The sequence below is a fragment of the Hoplias malabaricus genome, chromosome 6 (assembly GCF_029633855.1).
Source record: "Hoplias malabaricus isolate fHopMal1 chromosome 6, fHopMal1.hap1, whole genome shotgun sequence".
Classification (NCBI taxonomy): domain Eukaryota; kingdom Metazoa; phylum Chordata; class Actinopteri; order Characiformes; family Erythrinidae; genus Hoplias; species Hoplias malabaricus.
In genome coordinates this window covers 38,247,926-38,268,167 of record NC_089805.1, presented here as the reverse complement: position 1 = coordinate 38,268,167, position 20,242 = coordinate 38,247,926, and the positions used below count along the sequence as shown (strand labels likewise).

Here is a 20,242-nt window from a genome sequence, read left to right as displayed (position 1 = left end):
AGCCAAATGTGAGATTTGGGATCGTGTGATTGTAGGTTAGGTGCAGTGCCTGCAATAATGTATTGGTAAAGAGGGAGCCAAGCCGTAAAACAATGCCCTCAACCATAGCTATGGCAGAATTAGGTTTCGCCAGGGTGAAGTTGAAGTTTTTTGGATAACTTATAAGGATGCCAGCTTGATGCCTTCTGATGGAGGTAGGCCTGGCCACTGTGCGGAGATCTTGAGGTAGACTCAGGGCTCACAGGAGGGAATATAGCCCTCGGTTGGGCTGGGAATGCCTGGGATCCTCCAGGAGGGCTTGTCATATATTGCAGGGGACAGAGGTTTCTGGGATTCTTTGCTTGCTCTGTTGACTGTGACCCTGAAATAGACTAAGTGGAAAAAGAAGATGAGATGACATGTTATGATAGATTTTCTATCTACATTTTCTACACTTGCTTCTCTTTCACCGCCGAACAATTCTCATCTCCTACTGACAGCACACACACCAGGCAGGGATTGCAGATAATATAGCATTTATTTTACATTGCTGTGCTCTTGGAGTCATTCTTTCTTGATTTTCCTAGGGTCAACCAGGGCCAACTGGTGTAGCAGGACCACCTGTAAGTAAAATATCAGTATGTTATATGGAGTGTATAGTATAGTAAGTATTAGTATGATATGTAATAAGTATTTGAATTGTACTGTTTGATGATCTGCATTGCTTTAGATAACTGTTGGAAATATGTTATTACATTATATATTTTATAGATATAAAAGTGATACACGTCCTCCACAGAGAATACTTGTGTATATTTTAATGCACAAAATTCTGCTTCTTTCCTAAATAAAATGTGGCCAATACAAAAATGATGGCACTTTTTATGTTGTAAGTTTTTTTTTTCCAAAATAATACCTGCAGCAAACATTGCAGTTGATTTTTAAAAGTTAAAGTTATTGCTAAAATTAGTAATAAATGCTTTTTATTACTAAAAAGTTAAAACTTACTAAAGTTGGTAATAACAAATGTTTCTAACTCTTCTTTTATCTTATATACGTGTAGGGACCTGGCCTCCCTGGACTACCTGTAAGTAACTTGTTGTTATTGCATACTAAATAGATCAGTACAACTTGTTGTTATTTACTAACCGTTAAATTAGATTTCTAATTTTAAAGCAGAATCAGTAGAAAGTGTTTCATATATAGTACTTCTAGTCATAAATACTACATGCTTTCTGCCTGTTTCTGGTCCATAGGGATCACCCGGTGCCATTGGGCTTCCAGGACAAATTGGGCCAATGGGCCCAAAGGTTGGTTTTTATTCATTTACATTTCCGTGAAAAATTAGCATCACAATTTGACTAGACATGACAGCAGCAAATTTCACAGCATGCATTTCCTTGTTTTTACTAATAGTTTTTACATGCTGCCATGTACTGCCACATGATTGGCTAACTCTAAATTAGCTCCAGGCTACAGAAACTTCTAAAGATAAAAAATGCATGGCTATAGCATTTACTCCCATTTCGGGAAGTAGAATGTGTTTCAAATGCAAGTCATTTTCTTCAAAGAATAGTCAGTCATTGGGTTCATAACATCAAAGAAGAGATGGAATGAGATGTATGGCATTCTTATTGACCTTTCTTATTTCTGCGATGGAACCAAATATAGTTCATCATGATGATGATGATGACAGAACCTCTCTAAAAAGGATAGGATTTGCTGTACATTCTCCGTCTGGACACATTTCATGAAAACTCTTTTTAATAATATCTGTACTTATTCCCATCTCCAGGGAGTGATGGGACCTCCTGGACCTCCAGGATTGCCAGGACCTTCAGGGAAACCTGTAAGTCATGAGAAGAGGATATGGCTAATGCTCTAGTATGTTAAAGAGACTGAAGTAGGCTCAACAAAGATGTTACAACTTTTTGTTTCTTTGCATATGAATTTATAACTTACTGAATAAGTCTGGTGTAAGTAACAGTAAAAAGTAATTTAAAAAATATATTATTATTATTATTATCCACTTAGTTGCTATAATATAAAACATATTTTAAGAATGTAAATAACCCACAGTGAGAGTAAACAGGCAAAAGGACATTTTCCTCATAGCAGGGTTTTCTTTAATGAAGTGTTAGAGTGAGGTAAACACATTTTATCCACCAACATGAAATAAATATTTAAATATCTTTCTTTACAAATTTATCATAAAATAGGTTTAAACATGCTTTTCTTAACATTGCACCACTGTAAAACAATACTGTGCCTTTAAATTTAACCCACCCATGGCAGTAGACAAACACTAGGAGCAGTGAGCACGCAAACACCTAGAGAGATGGGTAGCCATACTAGAGCCAATATTTGGGGGTTAGATTACTTGCTCAAAGGCAACACTACAATGAATCTTGAGGGAGGAGCCCCCATTCCCAAATTATATTAAAATATATTTATTATTTAATATTTTAGACATCTTTATATAGTCAAGAATGGTCATTTGACCCATATATGTAGAGTTATTGAGCAGTAATAGATTGTTATGTGTAAAATTAAAAAACATCTTCCTGGTCCAAAACAATATATAATTATTACATCGCTGTCTCTCACTGAGATTTTTTTTTTTCACTTTCATTACCTGTCCACATTCAGGGGCCACCTGGAAAATTCCTGGGTGGAGAAGAAGGAAGTGCTGATTTGCAGGTGAGATGATGACACTGGATGGACCTGCCACAATTTCCACAGTATGTCTACACCATGTAGAGTGTCAGTGGCATTATAAGTAATCCCTATTCATTCTTTGGTATTTGGTTTGTCACTAGGCTTTATGGCATATGCATTAAATTCCTCGTTATTACACTATGTTACACCACATTCACTAAACTTCTCTGTAGCCAAACTTAACCAAGTTTTCCTTTATATAAACCACAATAAAATTTTAAAGTACTCTGTGCCAGTTGCTGAGCCTTTCTCACTGTATTCATCTCAGAGTCTATGGAATTTTTTAATGAGCTCTGTTAAATAGTTTCAACAAAAGGCCTGTGTCCATCAGCTCTCTGTTAGATTCAGGTCCATGGATGGAATCAAGACTGTGAATTTCATGCTAACATGCCAAGAATGTAAGGGTCCTTTCTGAAGGTGGTCCAGGGGAATATCTTCTCTACTGTTCCCCCACCAAAGTCTACAATCAATCTCATCTTCCTTCCCCGCTAAAGTCTAGATTCAGCTTTATCTGCCGCCCTTTAATTAGATGCTGGTAATCTGATATGGAAAGCAAGAATAACAATGTTTCATTTCATTCAAAACTTTGCTGGCAACAACAAGAGATATGGTACCTTTAACATTTAAATACATGTGCCTTCCCCACCAAATATTCACACATTCGTTTGATCATTAGCTACTCAGCAATTACATCAAACATGCTGTAAATACTGGTAATGCATGTTCAGACCACGATTACATTTTAAAATGTATAACAATTTACAACAAATGATAAAATCCCAGTCTAGAACAAGGGATTACCAGTCTTGAACAAGATTTGTTTGTCTGTCAACATTATTTCACTTACAGGGTAAATGTACTTGGATTAATTTGCCAAACCAGCTAAACTGACTATGCATATAAACTTTACAAAACAAAACACATTTATGTATTTCTGTATCATCACAGCTATGTAGGTAAATGTAATAGTCAAACTCATCTGTCTCTCTATCTGATAACATTATGACACATCTGTCTCTTCGCCATCTGACATCTTTAGGACATTTCATTTTGTGGATAAATGGATGTTAATTATTTTCAGGTTTATCAAACGATTTGAGCTCTGTGTGCTGATGTTGATATTTTCTTTTGTAGTGCCCAACCAACTGTCCACCTGGACCTAAGGGTCCACAAGGGCTGCTGGGGGTTAAGGTGAGTTGATCCTCACTAAAGAGGATGAACAGTAGTTCACAGTAATACCGTTTATGAGGCTTTACTCTGGATAAATTGAAGATGGATTCATTTTTGTTTGCAGGGGCACAAAGGCCGTGCCGGTATACTGGGAGAACCTGGAAGCATTGGAAAGATGGTATAGAAAGTATTTTATATTCTTTTTCTGTCTTTCTCTTAAAAGATCATTGCATGCAGTAAATTCCATTCCCTAAAGGCACATTCAAATAAGCTTTTTACATCACAAAAAAAAGACACTTATAAACTGTTTCTCAATGGTTTAAAATCTGTTTATTAATAGTTATTAATTAGGTTATAAACACTTATATAATTATATATAATTAGTAATAATTTACTACAAACAGATAGCAAGGACAAGACTGACCTGTTGTTGCCTATTAGTGTGTGAAAATGTAAAGATAAATAAAATGCTATGTTAAGGTATGCCACATTACCATTACTGTATAAAAAGACGTTCTGTTGGTGGATAATTGATTAAACCTGGTAATTAAATGGTTAACGTTATTATTAACAAATATCTGATGAAGCTCACAGGCTTTATGTTGACTGATAGAGAAGATACATTCAGTTAAACGTCTGACAAAATCTTACCAGAATTGATGGATGTGGGGGTCACTATTTGGCAAAAAACAGGCCACTGTTGCCCTTTCTATCTATGTGTTGTAACTGATTACTAATGATTTTTAAAGGTGTTTACAACCTTAGAAATCACAATTTCTAAACAGATTTTAAACAATCTTTTGTGGTATAATCTTTTACAGATGGTTATGTTTTAATAGGTTTATGTCTGTGGTCATGAAAAGCTTATGTAGGTGTCCTTTAGACTTATCAGTGAACATCAACAGTAAAGTAGTAAGGCTATTATTGTGACAAATATTGTATCATAGAAATGTCTTATGCTATATCACCCACCTCTTTTGTAAACTCTTAAACGGGACCACAGGATCATTTTAAGTAATATTTATTTCATAATCAAAACATTCTAATAAATTATAGTCTAAGCTAATAAGCTTATCGTTTATGATCCTTTCTTAAAAATGAAAGGTAGGATCAGAAACCTTGAATGAAAATGTTAAGAATAATTATCTTTTGCAAAAGAAAATGTACACAAGCAGATCAGCATGCAGAACTTCACAAATAAACAAATGAGCAGAAACATCTGAAAACGAACGAAGAACCAAGAAGCTCACTCATCCACCCACTTGCTCATCCAGAGCAGGATTAGCTCTAATGAAGCCCCCTGAGGCGCGTGAGTGGCAGTAATCTGTGTGCGATTAGTTGGGACTAGCCTGTCTTAGAAGGCGAGAGAAAGGGTCAGGTGGAGCAGGGGGAGAAGGAACTGCAGGACAGAGCATTAATCAGATTTAATGAGCACCCCACAGACACAGGGGCACAGAGACTTTATCCGGAGTGCACTACGTGGTGGCATTTGTGAGTGCAGGGATTGTAATACAACACTGAAAGCCAAACATTGAAATCAGAGAAATGAAAACATCCAGTCTTCTAGGTCTTTCAATCTATAAAAATGGTTTAGCAAGTGATCTAGGCCAAGAATGACTGACAAAGACATCAGTGAAGAGTCAGTAACAGAATACAGTGACTGAGATCTTGATAAAATTGAATAAACGAAAAATAAAACATTCTATTTCTCTATTATAGTCTCTGAATCCTTAAAACAGTACCTCATTATGCATGTCTTACATTTGTCAACTCAGTAACATACAGAGCATGGTGGATATTTGGGTTGTCACAATAGAGGAACATTTTCAATACTTGGTACAAATGAGTGCTTGGTAAAACAGCAATTTAACAAAGTAAAAGTAAGTTGGTTATTTACGTTTGCCATCAACAGTTAAATGGCAGAAACTCAAACGTGTAATGTAGTGAAACATAAATGCATAAAGTATGTGTATTTTTAATCTATTTTATTATTTTCAGTGATACACAAACTTCAGTGCACTTTAAAAAAATGACATGCCCTTTTGTGCACACCACTCCCTTTATCTCAGTTCAGCCTACATTCAAATGTTTTGTCTCTGTGTGCAGGTGTATTTTTGTGTGTCTCACAATTTTTAAAGTGCAATAAAAGATAAACTTTGTTTTATATTTTAAACATGGTCACCTTTATAAAATGTTAAGGTTTGCGGGGAGCATAGACAGATTCACAGTAAACCCGTAATTTTGGAGGGCCCCTTCACCCTTAACTTCTGGGAAAGTGGATTGCCAAATGTATTTCTTTTGGTCTATTGGTTTATTTAATGAATAAATTTTGGGCAGTAACTTGGCAGTAGAAGTAACAATATACTCAGGTTGTTTTTTCTTGTAATATATAGTGCTTTTACCCTTTGCACCTTGATCAGATCTAGCCCTGGAACCCTCTGGCCACAGCTCAATAAAAAAGAAAAGAAAAAATCCCCAATGCTACATGCACCTGAAAATGCATTACATCTGCATGCAGTGTCTTCTGCCTTTGGGCCATTGGTGCTTTGCTAACTTCAGCACTGATGGAGCTGTACTGTTTCATGGCTAGGAAATTCAAGTTACAGTAATATAATTATTTAAATTTTCCATTTTAGTTCCATTATTTTTTGAAAATTGCTTGTTCCTTGCTCAAATATGAATTCTCCACATGAATAATTTTAAAAATAAAGAACAAAATTATTTGATAAGAAAAGCAGTGTGATTTTAAAACATGGATTAACACTGAGATCACCCCTGAGTGGATGGTAAATATTTACCCACCACACAGACTGGGGTTAGATTTTTCCACTAAGACAGCCTCACCATGCATGTAGCAGGATTATATTGGCCAAAAGAATTAATTTGTAAGTGTTAATAGGCCCCATATTTGGCCATCTTTAAGCCCAGACTGAAGACATTTGTTTCTTATCCCTTTGACATGTAAACACGTTATGTTCAGATGTCACGCTTAAAAAAAAAATAATATTTCAGCATGTCCAACAATGATGGAAATAAAAGAAGTGATTCATTTTTTATCTCTTTCTTGATAGGGCTCCAAGGGAGATGTTGGAATCTCTGGTGAGCAAGGAATACCTGGCCCTCCAGTAACGTATTCATTTAACTTTCACTCTGTTGCTTTGTATGAACCAACATTTTTGACATGTTATTTTTGACTACTGAAGATTGTCCTTCTCCTCCATCTTTTCTAGGGTCCACAGGGTCTGAGGGGATATCCAGGAATGATAGGGCCTAAAGGAGAGACAGTAAGTAATCATAAATAAAAGTACCAGAGAATGCACCAAAACCCCAGAGAAACAAGCTTTTAGAAACAGACACACACCAAAGACTAAGGCTTCACCAGTAACATCCAGAACTGGCTCAGCTCCACGTTGCTCCATCTGTAGTTAATGATCCCACGTAGTCATTTGTCTTGGCATGACCGCCCAAACATTATGCACAAATATAAGCATTTATCTATTATTAGTGAAACAAACCAGCTGTACAGTCTGCTGTTCTTAGCACACAGCTAGCATTTCCACAGGATCTCTGGATAAACTTACAGATACGCTTTCCCAAGAAATCTATCAGTATTTGCATAAGTCAGAGAACACCCTTCATTCATATAATTTTTTGTCAAAGCAGGACTAGTAAAAGTTATTCATTCTCAGCATCAAGAAAAATAAAACTCTTACTTCTCACGAGCATGCTGTTCTGAGAACAACAGCAGCTGCTTTGTTTGTTTTTCAGGGTTTTATTTCTGTCCATTTCCTTCTTGACATTTCCACATGTTTTCAGATTCATTGTACTAAGTTGTATTCTCACAATTTTTTTTCCAGCCTGAAGGGAGAGTTTCCTGTCTCTCACCATCTCAAGTGTTTATAGGGACACTTTTCATGGTTTACTGTATGGCTTTTTTAGGTGTTCTGTATATTTTTTTATCAAGATTTTTCATTTATTCTCCTTTTAATTTCCCCTCACTTGTGCGAATGGTTTACATAAGATAGTGTTCCCAGAAATATATTTTGGAAATGTAACATTTCTGCAAAATCTAACAACGAAAAACAATTAAGTGTGGCCTCTGACTACAGTTTCTTTTATATTCTGTATTCTTTTATAATACAGTGGAACCTCTACTTAGGAACTTGATCCATTCCGTGACCCGGTTCGTAAGTAGAAAAGTTCGTTTCTTGAGTCAATTTTCCCCATTTAAAATAATGGAAAAGCAATTAATGCGTTCCAGCCCCACCCCCCGAAAGTCACCCTTTTGCACTGATATATGTTTACAACACTCTCAAATTAGTAAAAAAAAATAAATGTAGTGTTACTAAAAATAAAAGAAATACAGTGGTAACAGTAATAAAAAAGAAATAAAGTGTTAAGTGGTTACATATCGCTACCTTGAAGACGTGACGACTGGCTGGAGGAGTAACACAGGCACTGGCTGTATGACGGGAGGTGGGGGGTGGGTGGAATAACGGAGAGTAGGTGGTGAATGTGGGGAGACGAAGCGTAGATACGGCTTAACTTAGCACGAATTTCGATGTCTGCTATTTACACTAATGCTAAATTGCTAAAACTACAATTTGCTAATCTTAAAAGCTCACTCAAGTCTGGGCGCGCTGGGAGACTCGCTGATTGGGGTCAGTGGCCATTTCCAGCCGCCGGCGCGGCGGAGGCTCAGGTTCGTTTCTAGAGTCATGGTTTGTTGGTGGATGCAAAAAATATTCAAATGCCCGGTTCGTATCTTGGAAAGTTTGTTAGTTGAGGTTCCACTGTATTACATTTATTTATTTATATAATTTTTTGACTGCTCAATTATGATTTCTTTCAGGGCCCTCGTGGTTACAAAGGCATCACCGGTCCTATTGGCATTCCTGGAATCCCTGTAAGTTTTACATTTATCTCCTTCTCCCTTTTCCATCACTAAAATGTGTATATACATAAAACATATTTTTTTGGCACTTAGGGTGAGGAAGGACCCCAGGGACCTCCTGGAGATGCTGGTGAGAAAGGAGATGTGGTGAGTAGAAATCTGTATTAATGTGTTCTCCAAAAACTAAAAGCATGCTCCTGGATATTCCTTTTATCTAACTTTGTTTTCTTGTAGGGTGAACGGGGCATCAGAGGGCCTCAGGGAGCAGTGGGAAAGAAGGGTGAGAATGTGAGTAAAATCAGACTTTCCACAGTTACGGCATTTTTAGGGAATAAATTTGGGTTGATGTTCAGAATTATTGCAGACACATGCACTGTCATGTGCAAAGAATATACTCAATGGAATGCTTGACCAATAATAACAATATAAATGTGAATTACCAGGGACTTCCAGGGATCGATGGAAAAGATGGTAATCCTGGGGTGCCAGGAATAAAGGTACGCATCTTCCTTGAAACTTACATTGCCTGTCTAGAATACTATAATGAATTAAGATTTTCAATGGACGTCATTTATTTCCAGGTCTGGAGTAACAATGTAGATACATCTTTTTCTAATATTATTTAGAAAAGAAAATTCTCCTTTATGTACATTTACATGCAGAAAGCTAAGAGAAACACAAAGAAGGCAGAGAAGAACTCCCTCAGATCATGAGGAAGAAACCTTAAGAGGAACCTATCCTCTTTTGGTTGACACAGAACAAAATGCAGTCTATAAACTGAGAGCTGTGTAAATGATGAATGATGGTGTTGTAATGACTGTACCCTCTTAAGAGCAGTGTTAGTGAAGGACAGTGAGAGGGAGATGAACAATGAGCAGTCTCACAAGTGTGTGGTGTGAAGGTGAGACACTCCTGTATATATAGAAGGTTTCACGAGAGATGAACTATAATCTACAAATGTTGAGGCTTGTACTGGGAGACAGGTACCTCCAGTCTAATGGTCAAAGCTGGCCAAATGTCCAGCAGGTGGGGACACCACAGTTTAGATAATCTTTCTCCAGCATTACATAAGAGACTATGGGCATTGGTTCAGCTTGGTAAAACACATACAGATAGATAGGTTAGTTCTGGTGTTTGTTTTTGCATGATTGAATATTGTAAGAATTATAGTGTTCTAAACACTACTGGGGGTGGCAGGATGGGGCAACAGGTAGTGTCTCTGTCACACAGCTCCTGGGGTTGTGGGTTCAAGCCCTGCTCCGGGTGACTGTGAGGAGTTTGGTGTTTGTTGGGTTTCCTCTGGTTTCCTCCCACAGTCCAAAAACACACATTGGTAGGTGGAATGGCGACTCAAAAGTATCCCTAGTTTGAGTGTGTGAATAAAAGTATGACTGTAGACTCCGGACCCACCATGAGCCTGAAATGTATAAGCGGATTCTGACAATTAATGAACGAATAAATAAATATTACTGTCAGTTAATAAGTGGAAATGATTTGTTCATTCATTCATTATCTGTAAGCGCTTATCCAGTTCAGGGTCACAGTGGGTCCAGAGCCTACCTGGAAGGGGAGCGCCAGTCCTTCACAGGGCAACACAGACACACACACACACACTCACACTCACGGACACTTTTGAGTCGCCAATCCACCTACCAACGTGTGTTTTTGGACTGTGGGAGGAAACTGGAGCACCCGGAGGAAACCCACACGGACACAGGGAGAACACACCAACTCCTCACAGACAGTCACCCGGAGCGGGAATCGAACCCACAACCTCCAGGCTCCTGGAGCTGTGTGACTGGGACACTACCTGCTGCGCCACCGTGCCGCCCCGAAATGATTTGTTTTATTTATTTATTTAATGTTAAACTTATATAGTGCCTTTCTAGAAACCCAAGGACACTTTATAATCAACACTCAACATTTAATACACACACATACACTGGTGAGAAGCAGCAGCCAAACGCACACAACGTCTCGACCAGGAACGACCTGCATCGGGCACTAGGGTTTCACCCAGGATAGAGCGTCAATCCATATCTGGGCACACACACATTCACTCACACACATACATTCACTCACATATCAGGACAGTTATTAGAGAAGCCAGTTCACCTAACCTCCATGTTTTTGGACTGTGGGAGGAAACCGGAGACCCCGGAGGAAACCCACACAGACACGGGGAGAACATGGAAACTCCACCCAGATGGGACTTGAACCCAAGAGGCAAACGTGCTAGCCATCGTGTCACCCAATTGTGATTAAACTACATGCTTTTTTAGGGTGCTCCTGGACAGAGCGGCAGACCTGGTGTACCTGGCCAACAGGGGGCAGCGGTAAGACCAACTTTTTAAAGATCTCTCTCATTTGTTTTCTCCAGTGCTGCAGTATTGGTCAGCACAAGCCTGACAACACACATTTCATCCTGCTCATGTACACACATTTCATTCTGCATTGTGTTTTGCTTCTCTGCCCTCAACGGACCAAAACGGAAATAATTAAACAAAAAGGAAGGCAAAGCGTCTCTGTGTTTTCTAGGCACAGATCCAGACTGACCTCTGGGACCTCACTACTTTAGAATTTATGCTACCTTGAAATTGCCCCCACTCTCATTCCCCACAAACAATTCATCATCATCAAACATGACTCTTTGTCCCAGTGGCTGTGTGTAATGGAGCATGCTGGGTGTGATCCACACCATCATTCTGTTCTCAGCACAGAGCATAATGGAGGAGCCCCCTCTAGCAGAACCAGTTATCGTCACTTCTCTTGACCAATTGCTGGTGAAGAGAGAGTCCTTAGGGGAGGGACAGTGGTCACCACTCTGACCTTTCCTGTTCTGTATTCTTTGTTTTTATGTTGTTTTTTAGGGTTTGCCAGGCAGCCCTGGGGCCAAAGGTGGAGTGGGTGATAAGGTAAGACAAATAAACCTATGTTTCCAAGTGGTTCTTATTAATAATAATTATACCCTGCAGACCTTTGGTCTTATTCTGTGGGTTACCATGTCACATCCAAATGCAGAGGGTTCAGAGCCCTTCCTGTGTTTTCAAGTAGATTCGAGCAAGAAAATGGCATGACACCAAACATAGGCCAATTCTACATTTTTTTTCTCTCTTCAGGGTGAGACAGGACCTAGAGGTTTGGTGGGAATGTCCGGCGCTCCAGGTCCACAGGTAAGTCCTCTCTGATTACATCTGTGAGCTTATGGTTAAAGTGCTTCATTTAAGACCAAAATTAATTGATTTTCCAACTCATATTCAACATAACATTTCCTTTAATCTCTTTCTTTCCCATGTCTATTTCTCTTTCTCTCAGGGTGAGCCTGGTCCTCCAGGTGAAGCTGGTATGGAAGGAGTTCCAGGACCAAAGGTGATGAATTCTTCCTTAATATTGCATACTATTTTTCTTGATATTTCTGCAGTTATCTCCCTGAAGAGTCCCATATTAAATTATAAACTTCTGTGAGAATCAGAAGATACAACTATTGCATACATCAAAAAGCGTTATGGCACGCACATCCCATCTTTTCGAAGCACTGCTCATAAAAAATAAAGCAGTCAGTCAAACAGGTTCGAGGAAAGTGCTCCCTATCCACATCTGTAAATAAACAGAGGAATCGAAAAATATGTCTTCTGCTGAAATTGTGTGGTTTTATATATATATATATATATATATATATATATATAATTATGTAACTGAGACTGAGTCTTTTCATATTTTCGCACTTTGCACCTTACGTCCCTTTACCTTTAGGGTGACAGGGGTGAGAGAGGACCAGTTGGGCCTCAGGGAATCATTGGCAAGGCTGTAAGTTGACTGCATTTCACCTACTATTTGAGTAATTCATAGAAATAAATTCAGCTGTCCATAGTTAATGAACCCTATTGTATTGTCATTTGTTCTCCATTTATAGGGAGGCAAAGGAGAGAGAGGACCAATGGGTGTTCCAGGACCTCAAGGCCTTACTGGAATCAAGGGTGATAAGGTGTGTGTGAGGCATATTCATATGAAGATATATGTGAATATATGTTATTTCAGAATGAATGGAAAGCTGAGAAAAGCTGGTTGGAATATTTCATAGTGCAATGATATGTAATGGCCATACAGTGGCACTATTACTCTGTGTATCGTGAGTGAGGTAGGCACTATGTGTTTTCTCTAACCGACATCTCTGTAGCTCCTGGGTAATTTATGCCCAAGGTTCTCCAATAATTCCCTCTCCATCAAAGATGAAATATCCTCATATGGGCACTTTATTGTTTGTTGTCCTTTTATCTATAATATCCTTGCCATTTAATGTAAGCTATTGTGCATTGCCACCGATAATTTAGTGTGGTGGTCCTCCAGTATCTGGTTAAACAAAGATATTGCATACAATAAATTGTTTCTGCCTGAACCATTAGGGTTCATGATGGATGATGTGTAATATTTTATCGCTTCTTCCTATAGGGATTCCAAGGCAAAGTGGGTGCAAAGGGAGACTTTGTGAGTATACGTCCAGATAAATAGATGGCCCTATTTATACAGCATAATGGAAATCCTGCATCATAAAGTGGACAATAGCTAAGAGCAACTTTAGAAGAATTTCGCAGGTGCCTTACCAATGTTTGTTCTGCTACAGGGCGATCCAGGGGTAGAGGGATTGGCTGGAGAGAAAGGCGAGAAGGTAAATCTGATAAAATTCTGTCATGTTTAGTGTTTAAATAAAGTTTTTAGACATTCCGATCTAGATGTTTGTAGACTGATGTCTCCCATTATTCAACAGGGACAGTCTGGTGAACCTGGACCCAAAGGGCAGGTAAGGGCAGAAAGGGTATGAACAGTGATGAAATTCCCACTGTGTAAAATGAATAATTACTCAAGACTATGAAGTTGTTTGATGCCTGAAATTCCCTTCTTCGGAGTTATGCATCTAATGAGCAATGGAAGCTTATACCTCAGTAATCTGATTTACGAATGATTTACTGAATGATTTACAATTTGCGATTTGTAGCCCTGATTTTCAGTTGAGCCTAGTCTGTGTTGCTTGGCTCTAGTCTACAGATGTTTGGGCAATCAGAGTGGACAGTTGAGGCACACAGACTGCTGAATGAGTTATGGGCCAGTTGGAGCATTTTAAACATGTTTGATTTTGTCCTGATACGGGATATAATCTTGTTGTTTATACTGGTCAACAACTCAAGTCTGAATGGATCCTGTCAAGTAGGAGGACCTGTTCGTCTCCATTTTTATCTATTTTTTTGTTTACATCCTTTGAACACAGCAGCTGTCCTTCAACTTGGTCTGTGACCAATTGAAATGCTCCATAATTACTTCAGTTGAAAGTTACAAAGTTTTCCTTTTCCTGTAAAGTAAAATTTGGAGATATGTGTTTTTCACAGGACCACAATCACTGGTACAAAATAATTTGTACTTTATTTATTACCCTTTTTTGCTGTCATTTTTTTCCTATTTTAGTTATTGCTCATTCCATCCTGTTAACTACACTTTCCCTTAGTAACACACAAAGCCACCAACCTGGGAGGGCAAGCATTTACCTCCTCCAAGACACATGAAAGCAGCCACTGCCTCTTTTCAAAGTGACACAAATGCAATGCCAGTGGACTGTTAAAAACTCTGAAGGAGACTGCATCCCAGATGCACTACTCACACTAATTCGGAAGGGGGTTGGGGGCAAAACCAGCTGCATTTTCTAGGACTCCCTGCTGCCGGTTGTTGAGGCATAAGCATGAATCATCTCAAGAATATGATTTCAAGTCTGGAGGCTGTGTAGTGCATCTCACATTTTTCTACCTAGCAATTAGAACTCTTACCCACAATTAATCAAAAAAGTTACCTTAAAGTGCCTTGAAGGTGGTTTCTGTGATTTTTTTCACTGTTACAATGTTACACTGTCACTGCTAGATATAACTATGATATGGACAAACCAGTAAGGTATAGTATGGACAATAGCTAACATCCCAAAATTCAGCAAATAATCTTTCCACTTGTTGCTGAGCATCTTCAGCCTATTTTCATGTCTTTCTTTGACAGCAAGGAGTGAGGGGTGACCAAGGAAACAACGGCCCCACAGGTGATGCGGGTAAACCCGGAGACAAGGGTCCTCCAGGTCTGCCAGGACCCCGTGGCCTTCATGGAATGAGAGGGGTGCCGGGCATGCCAGGAATACAGGGGACAGTTGTGAGTATATCTCACACTACACTGTGTATTTTTTCCCTGTTGTGCAGAGAAACCACTTCAAAACATCACATCTGTAGATTTGTTTGTGTGATATTTTCAAAGACCATTCTGAAAAGTTGTTTTGTACTCTCTTCCATTGGCCTTGCTTTTTTTTTTTGTTTTTACCTCAGAGCAATCCCAGTGCCATCTGTAATACGGTATTAGCTCAAGTCAAGTGTGTTCGATGAGCCCTTGAAAGAGTGAAGGATTGAGGGAACACTTCAGCAGCAGAATATTGCCAAAATCTGTTTACAAGCCCATTGGCAATTCTGTAATTTGCAATATTGAATGTTTTCAAACCTTATCAATGTTCTGCGTACAAAATGGGTTAAGGAGGCAAACTACGATATCTGTTGATACAGTTTCATTTCTTTACTGTGCTAGCCTAACCTGCTAGTTAGCATGCTAAAGGCTACACATGCAGCAAAAAACAAAGTAAGCAGAATTTATTCAAATGTATGTACATATGTTTAAACATCTCAAGAAAACTCTTTGCATTACAAATTTGCATGGCTAGCTGTATAGCTCATTGAGGCTAACCTAGCCGAGGGCACAAATGCTCCCATGCTATTTCCTCTTGCCCTTGAACGTCTTAGAGAATCAAAACTGGAGAGGACATATTTTAGATATAGTAGTGGATTTACTATTTTTAGAACCTGTATATTATCATCATCATCATCATTGTCATTTATCTTTCGCTTAATCCATTTCAGAGTCAAGATGGAACCTGTAAATACAAATGCAAAATTAAAAGCATGAATAAAATGCTAAAAGGACTTATGGTTAAAATGGCAAATTAATGTCATAGTTTTCTGTCATTAATTAATTAATTTTCTCTCTCTCTCTCTCTTGCTCCCTCTCGTCTCTTCCTCTCTCTTCCCCCCAGGGCCGTGACGCCTCAGATCAGCACATCATTGAGGTGGTCTTGAAGATGCTACAAGGTGAGCATGAAGCATTATGTCTGAAAACAAGAGATTGCCCCAGGCTGCAGAATAAAGCAGCTGCAACCACAATGTCAAAAAGAGGGCAACTGAAATCTATCGAGCCAAATCCATGATGCACTTTTTATCCATAGAAATGAATTAATGTTAAAGTCACCACTCCTCTGGGTGGCCTTGGCTGCCAAACAACATGGATATTGCAGACTGTAGCTATTCGTTTTCCCCTTCTTCCAGATGGACTTTTTCCCCCCTCCCTCTTCTTTTACTCAAGTTTGTAAGTCTGTGCCATTTTGCTGGAGATGACCAGGGCTGACTCATGATAACCTCTGTTAGGCCTTATCATTTCAGTGTAATCCTTCAGTCTGTCTCTCTCTTAAACACACACACACACACACACACACACACACCACAATTTGACACAGGCAGACAAACAATTTGAGCAAGTGGAGGGTTTCTACCTTCCTCCCTGCAGTGAGGGTGATTAGATTTGGCCATGGAGACACCTTGGGATGTGGTCACCAGATTAACTGTTGCAGTGTCATCTTTGACACACCTGCCCAGCTATACACTGCTATCTTAATGACATTTACCCCCCATGCCATTGGATGACAGATTTACAGAGATATACATAAAATTTGATCCATATTTGCACATAACTTAAGCGATGGTAAGATTGTGCCATACATTCTGTTATCTCTGGACAGAGAGGTTAGCTGCTGTCGCAGTGAGCGCTAAAAGGGCAGTACTAGGAGGAGCTGGAGTGATGGGACCTCCAGGCCCTCCAGGACCTCCCGGACGCCCAGGGCCTCAAGGACCTCATGGCCTCACAGGTTCCCGTGGTATCCCCGGCATGATTGGAGCCCCTGGCCAGATCGGAAACGCTGGCCTTAAAGGTAAAGAACCACTTAAAGAAATGATACAATGAATCAATTATATATCTTGAGTCATTAGTGACCTGGCCCTTGTGACACCACATTATCTACACCAGGTCATGAAAATGCAAATCTCTCATACCGACCTATGACAATAACAACATAATAAAACAAGATATAATGTAACTGCTCTCTGACGAGAGGAGGATGGGTTCCAACTTATGAGTCTTATTTCCTCTCAATGTTTCTTCCTCGTTTCCTGAGGGAGTTTTTCCTTGTTACTGTCGCCTCATAGGAGGCTTGGATTCAGGTCTCAGCTACTTTCTAATTTTTTTCTGTTGTGAAAAGGGCTATATAAATAAAAATTTGATTGATTGATGACTATAACCACAAAGAAAAATGCCCAGTGATGTGCATGTCAGGTTGTTGTTATAAGTGTTTTAATAAATGTTGAGTAAATAAATGAATTGACAGCAAACATGGGTTGTGAACAGCTCCAGGGTCTTGGGGTTGTGGGTTCACCTGTCTCTGAGGAGTTTAGTGTGTTCTCTCCATACCTGCATGGGTTTCTTCCGGGTGCTCCAGGTCCCTCCCACAGTTCAGCAAAATTTACTAAATGAAAAGCCAGATTATTTATTATAGACTTTTATTTTGCAGATTTATGCAGGTAGATGAGTATTTTAATTGAGTTGCAAAATACCAATATCAGCCAGTCGCAGAATACCCATTGTTTCAAACTTGTGCTAGTAGACCTGCAAAAAGCCAAATGACTTTTTAGATTATTATTGCTATTCAATTGCTTTTCAGCTGTGATTAAGTAGAGGTAGGTCATGCATCTCCTTTTGACTGACATTGTCGTAGATTTCTTCAGAAAATCATTTGCAGCACAGAAACACTCGTGTGGAACTCTGATTGGTCAGGACACAGTAAAAGTCAACTTTCTATAAATATGCAAAGACCAGAATAATAACATACTGTGCAGCCCAAGTTACAGCGATCTTATATGGAATAATAACTGTTTATGGGTTAACGTTCTGTGGAGCAAAGTAAAGAGTATAAACAGAGTTCTTTGTGTGTTCATAGTATTTGTTTAAGCTTGTACAGACTCTATATGGAACATGGTTTGACGAGGGAGGACCCTTATCTTCTTGACTGCGCTGTGCTTTACAGGAAAGAGAGGTTCGAAGGGAGAAAGAGGAGATCCTGGCCGTCCACATCCAGGCCAGCCTGGGCCCCCAGGTCTACCAGGTAAGTTTAACAGAGTCTTTGTGTTCTATAACTTCAGCTTTGAGATGTCAGTTAAAACATGACTCATGTAAACACCCACAGAAACACTCACCTGGAACTGAGACTGATTACCATTCTCAAAGCATTACTGGTTGCATTTGGGTAATGCATATTACTTTCTGCAATAACCCTGTAACAATGGCCAAATATCATAATAACAAATGGCATGACGACAAATGCACAATTAACTCAAAAACCCAGGTCTAGTTTCCCACAGTTTCTCATTTGTGTGCAGTGATGCCGCCTTACTATAAAATATTATATATGAAATGCTTCACAGTCTTTGTTGTTAAAAGACTTTTGTATTGAGCAGTTTTTAATTATATCCAAACTGCTAATTTTACATGCTTGATTTGGTTCATCAGGCCTTCAGCAGCATCTGAGTGGAGGAATCAGGTGGATGTGATTACAGCTGCAATAAAACACTGCAGGAGAATCACCAAGAGCAAAACAGATTAAGAGTCCATTAATTGTAGACCGTTGCTGCAGACACGTACTTAATCCCATTTTCCCTTAGATAAGAAACACACCATTATCTATCTATCTATCTATCTATCTATCTATCTAAACTACCACTCAATATTTAGAAAATGTATTCAACTAAGTAAAGAAGGTTTGTCCCGTGGTGTAATTGGACTGTACAAATGTTCTCTTTAAGGTCTTCCTGGTTTGGATGGTGTGGCACGGGATGGTAAGCCAGGAGAGAGGGGGCCGCAGGGGGCTCCAGGCGTGGCGGGCTATCCTGGAAAAGCCGGACCTCCTGGTCTTCCTGGCTTCTGTGAAGCAGCAGCATGCCTGGCAGCCTCAGCCTACACCTCTCCCAGACTACAGGAGGCTGGCAGCGTGAAGGGGCCATCCACATAAAGTAGGCCATTCCCTGCAGCCTGAGGACATCAGAGGGAGATAGAAAAGACATACGGTCCTATCCTCCACCGGACATCATCACGTAAAGGAGGTGGAACGGTTCAAAGTGACTGATTTTGCAGTTTAGTGTGTGCATGTTGCGTGAGTCTGTGTGTTTGTGATGGACGACTTCAAACGATTTGATAACATCACTAAGAGTTAATGGTAATGATAATCTGGGCCAGTTTGGGTCAGTGGTTAGGCACCATCAGTTAATGCAAGGAGTGATATGGGAAAATGTTACCTGTGTCATAGATGACCTCATCCCTGGACTAAAGATCTGTGAGACTCAAGTCCAATCATTGGTGCTCTTTCTTTATTCTACCATGGTAACTACACGTTTGTTAATTACCATCTAAATTTTTTTTCAGGCATATCTGATTTATTACATATGAATAAGGTCAACATCCCCATAGATTTTCCCCTCAGGCATGTACAAATTGTATCAATAATAAAAATACAGTCCAAAACGGTAGTCTATAACCTTGTAACTTATTGTTAATTACCTGACTGAAGTGTCGCCTGCTCTTGAAGTTACTCATAAAGTTGCTATGTACATTATGCCCCCTTTCTACTTGCCTCAGCTTAGAAATGAATGATCTCTTCTTCTATTTGCCCAGAAACAGTATATTATGCCAAACACTATCACTGATCAGTGCTGTAAATCTTTGTAAATGTGTGTTAATTTTATATGAAAGGGTGGGTTTGCAAATATGAACAGAAACCCCATGTTAATGAACATAATCAGCCTTCAGGATTGAACTCCAAAAGAACTCAAAGCTAATAAATGCCACTTTCAGGTTATTATGTGTCGTGTACTTGGCCACAAAAAGGAGAACTGATTATCTTCATTAACGCTATTTATTGGTGATTATTTGGTTCGTCTGTAAACGCTCAAGGTTTCATTTTTCCTTTTTCGTGGATTCAAATCAATAAAGAGGAACGTTTTGTAAGACTGAATGTTCTTCTGCATCTTGTGAAGGTCTCAGAAAAAAGAAAGCAAAGAAGAAAACCAAGCACCTTTCCTTTCTTCTTCCCCTTTCTTTACTTTATCTTCCTTTATAAAATAAAACAAATGCATCCATGTAGATGTACAGCATTATTTCCTGGTGCAAAATCTACTTGAATCGAATGAAAAGGAAAGATCTCTCCTGCGGCACGAAAACGATACGGTCAGAAGAAAGTAATAGACCTAGAAATTATATTGATTTCTTAAGCAAGATTGGCTGAGACATGTTTGAGTAAATACAACTGCTATA

The 20,242-nt window shown here is 39.1% G+C and overlaps 1 protein-coding gene across 5 annotated transcripts in view; it reads left to right on the top strand.

Annotated features, from left to right (window-relative positions):
* The window catches only part of col9a2 (procollagen, type IX, alpha 2), a 28,105-nt gene extending 8,145 nt beyond the window's left edge, over positions 1 to 19,960 (top strand). For all 5 annotated transcript variants that reach the window (XM_066674488.1, XM_066674486.1, XM_066674487.1 and 2 more), the window contains 27 exons: positions 567 to 602; positions 1,043 to 1,066; positions 1,236 to 1,289; positions 1,775 to 1,828; positions 2,629 to 2,679; positions 3,832 to 3,888; positions 3,992 to 4,045; positions 6,939 to 6,992; positions 7,098 to 7,151; positions 8,720 to 8,773; positions 8,855 to 8,908; positions 8,996 to 9,049; positions 9,205 to 9,258; positions 11,044 to 11,097; positions 11,632 to 11,676; positions 11,881 to 11,934; positions 12,077 to 12,130; positions 12,515 to 12,568; positions 12,675 to 12,746; positions 13,211 to 13,246; positions 13,383 to 13,427; positions 13,527 to 13,559; positions 14,795 to 14,941; positions 15,867 to 15,921; positions 16,626 to 16,814; positions 17,964 to 18,041; positions 18,739 to 19,960. In XM_066674488.1, the coding sequence (XP_066530585.1) occupies positions 567 to 602; positions 1,043 to 1,066; positions 1,236 to 1,289; positions 1,775 to 1,828; positions 2,629 to 2,679; positions 3,832 to 3,888; positions 3,992 to 4,045; positions 6,939 to 6,992; positions 7,098 to 7,151; positions 8,720 to 8,773; positions 8,855 to 8,908; positions 8,996 to 9,049; positions 9,205 to 9,258; positions 11,044 to 11,097; positions 11,632 to 11,676; positions 11,881 to 11,934; positions 12,077 to 12,130; positions 12,515 to 12,568; positions 12,675 to 12,746; positions 13,211 to 13,246; positions 13,383 to 13,427; positions 13,527 to 13,559; positions 14,795 to 14,941; positions 15,867 to 15,921; positions 16,626 to 16,814; positions 17,964 to 18,041; positions 18,739 to 18,944 (1,776 nt within the window). In that variant the 3' untranslated portion in view covers positions 18,945 to 19,960. The remainder of the gene's footprint in view (positions 1 to 566; positions 603 to 1,042; positions 1,067 to 1,235; positions 1,290 to 1,774; positions 1,829 to 2,628; positions 2,680 to 3,831; positions 3,889 to 3,991; positions 4,046 to 6,938; positions 6,993 to 7,097; positions 7,152 to 8,719; positions 8,774 to 8,854; positions 8,909 to 8,995; positions 9,050 to 9,204; positions 9,259 to 11,043; positions 11,098 to 11,631; positions 11,677 to 11,880; positions 11,935 to 12,076; positions 12,131 to 12,514; positions 12,569 to 12,674; positions 12,747 to 13,210; positions 13,247 to 13,382; positions 13,428 to 13,526; positions 13,560 to 14,794; positions 14,942 to 15,866; positions 15,922 to 16,625; positions 16,815 to 17,963; positions 18,042 to 18,738) is intronic.
* Positions 19,961 to 20,242: the final 282 nt, after the last annotated feature.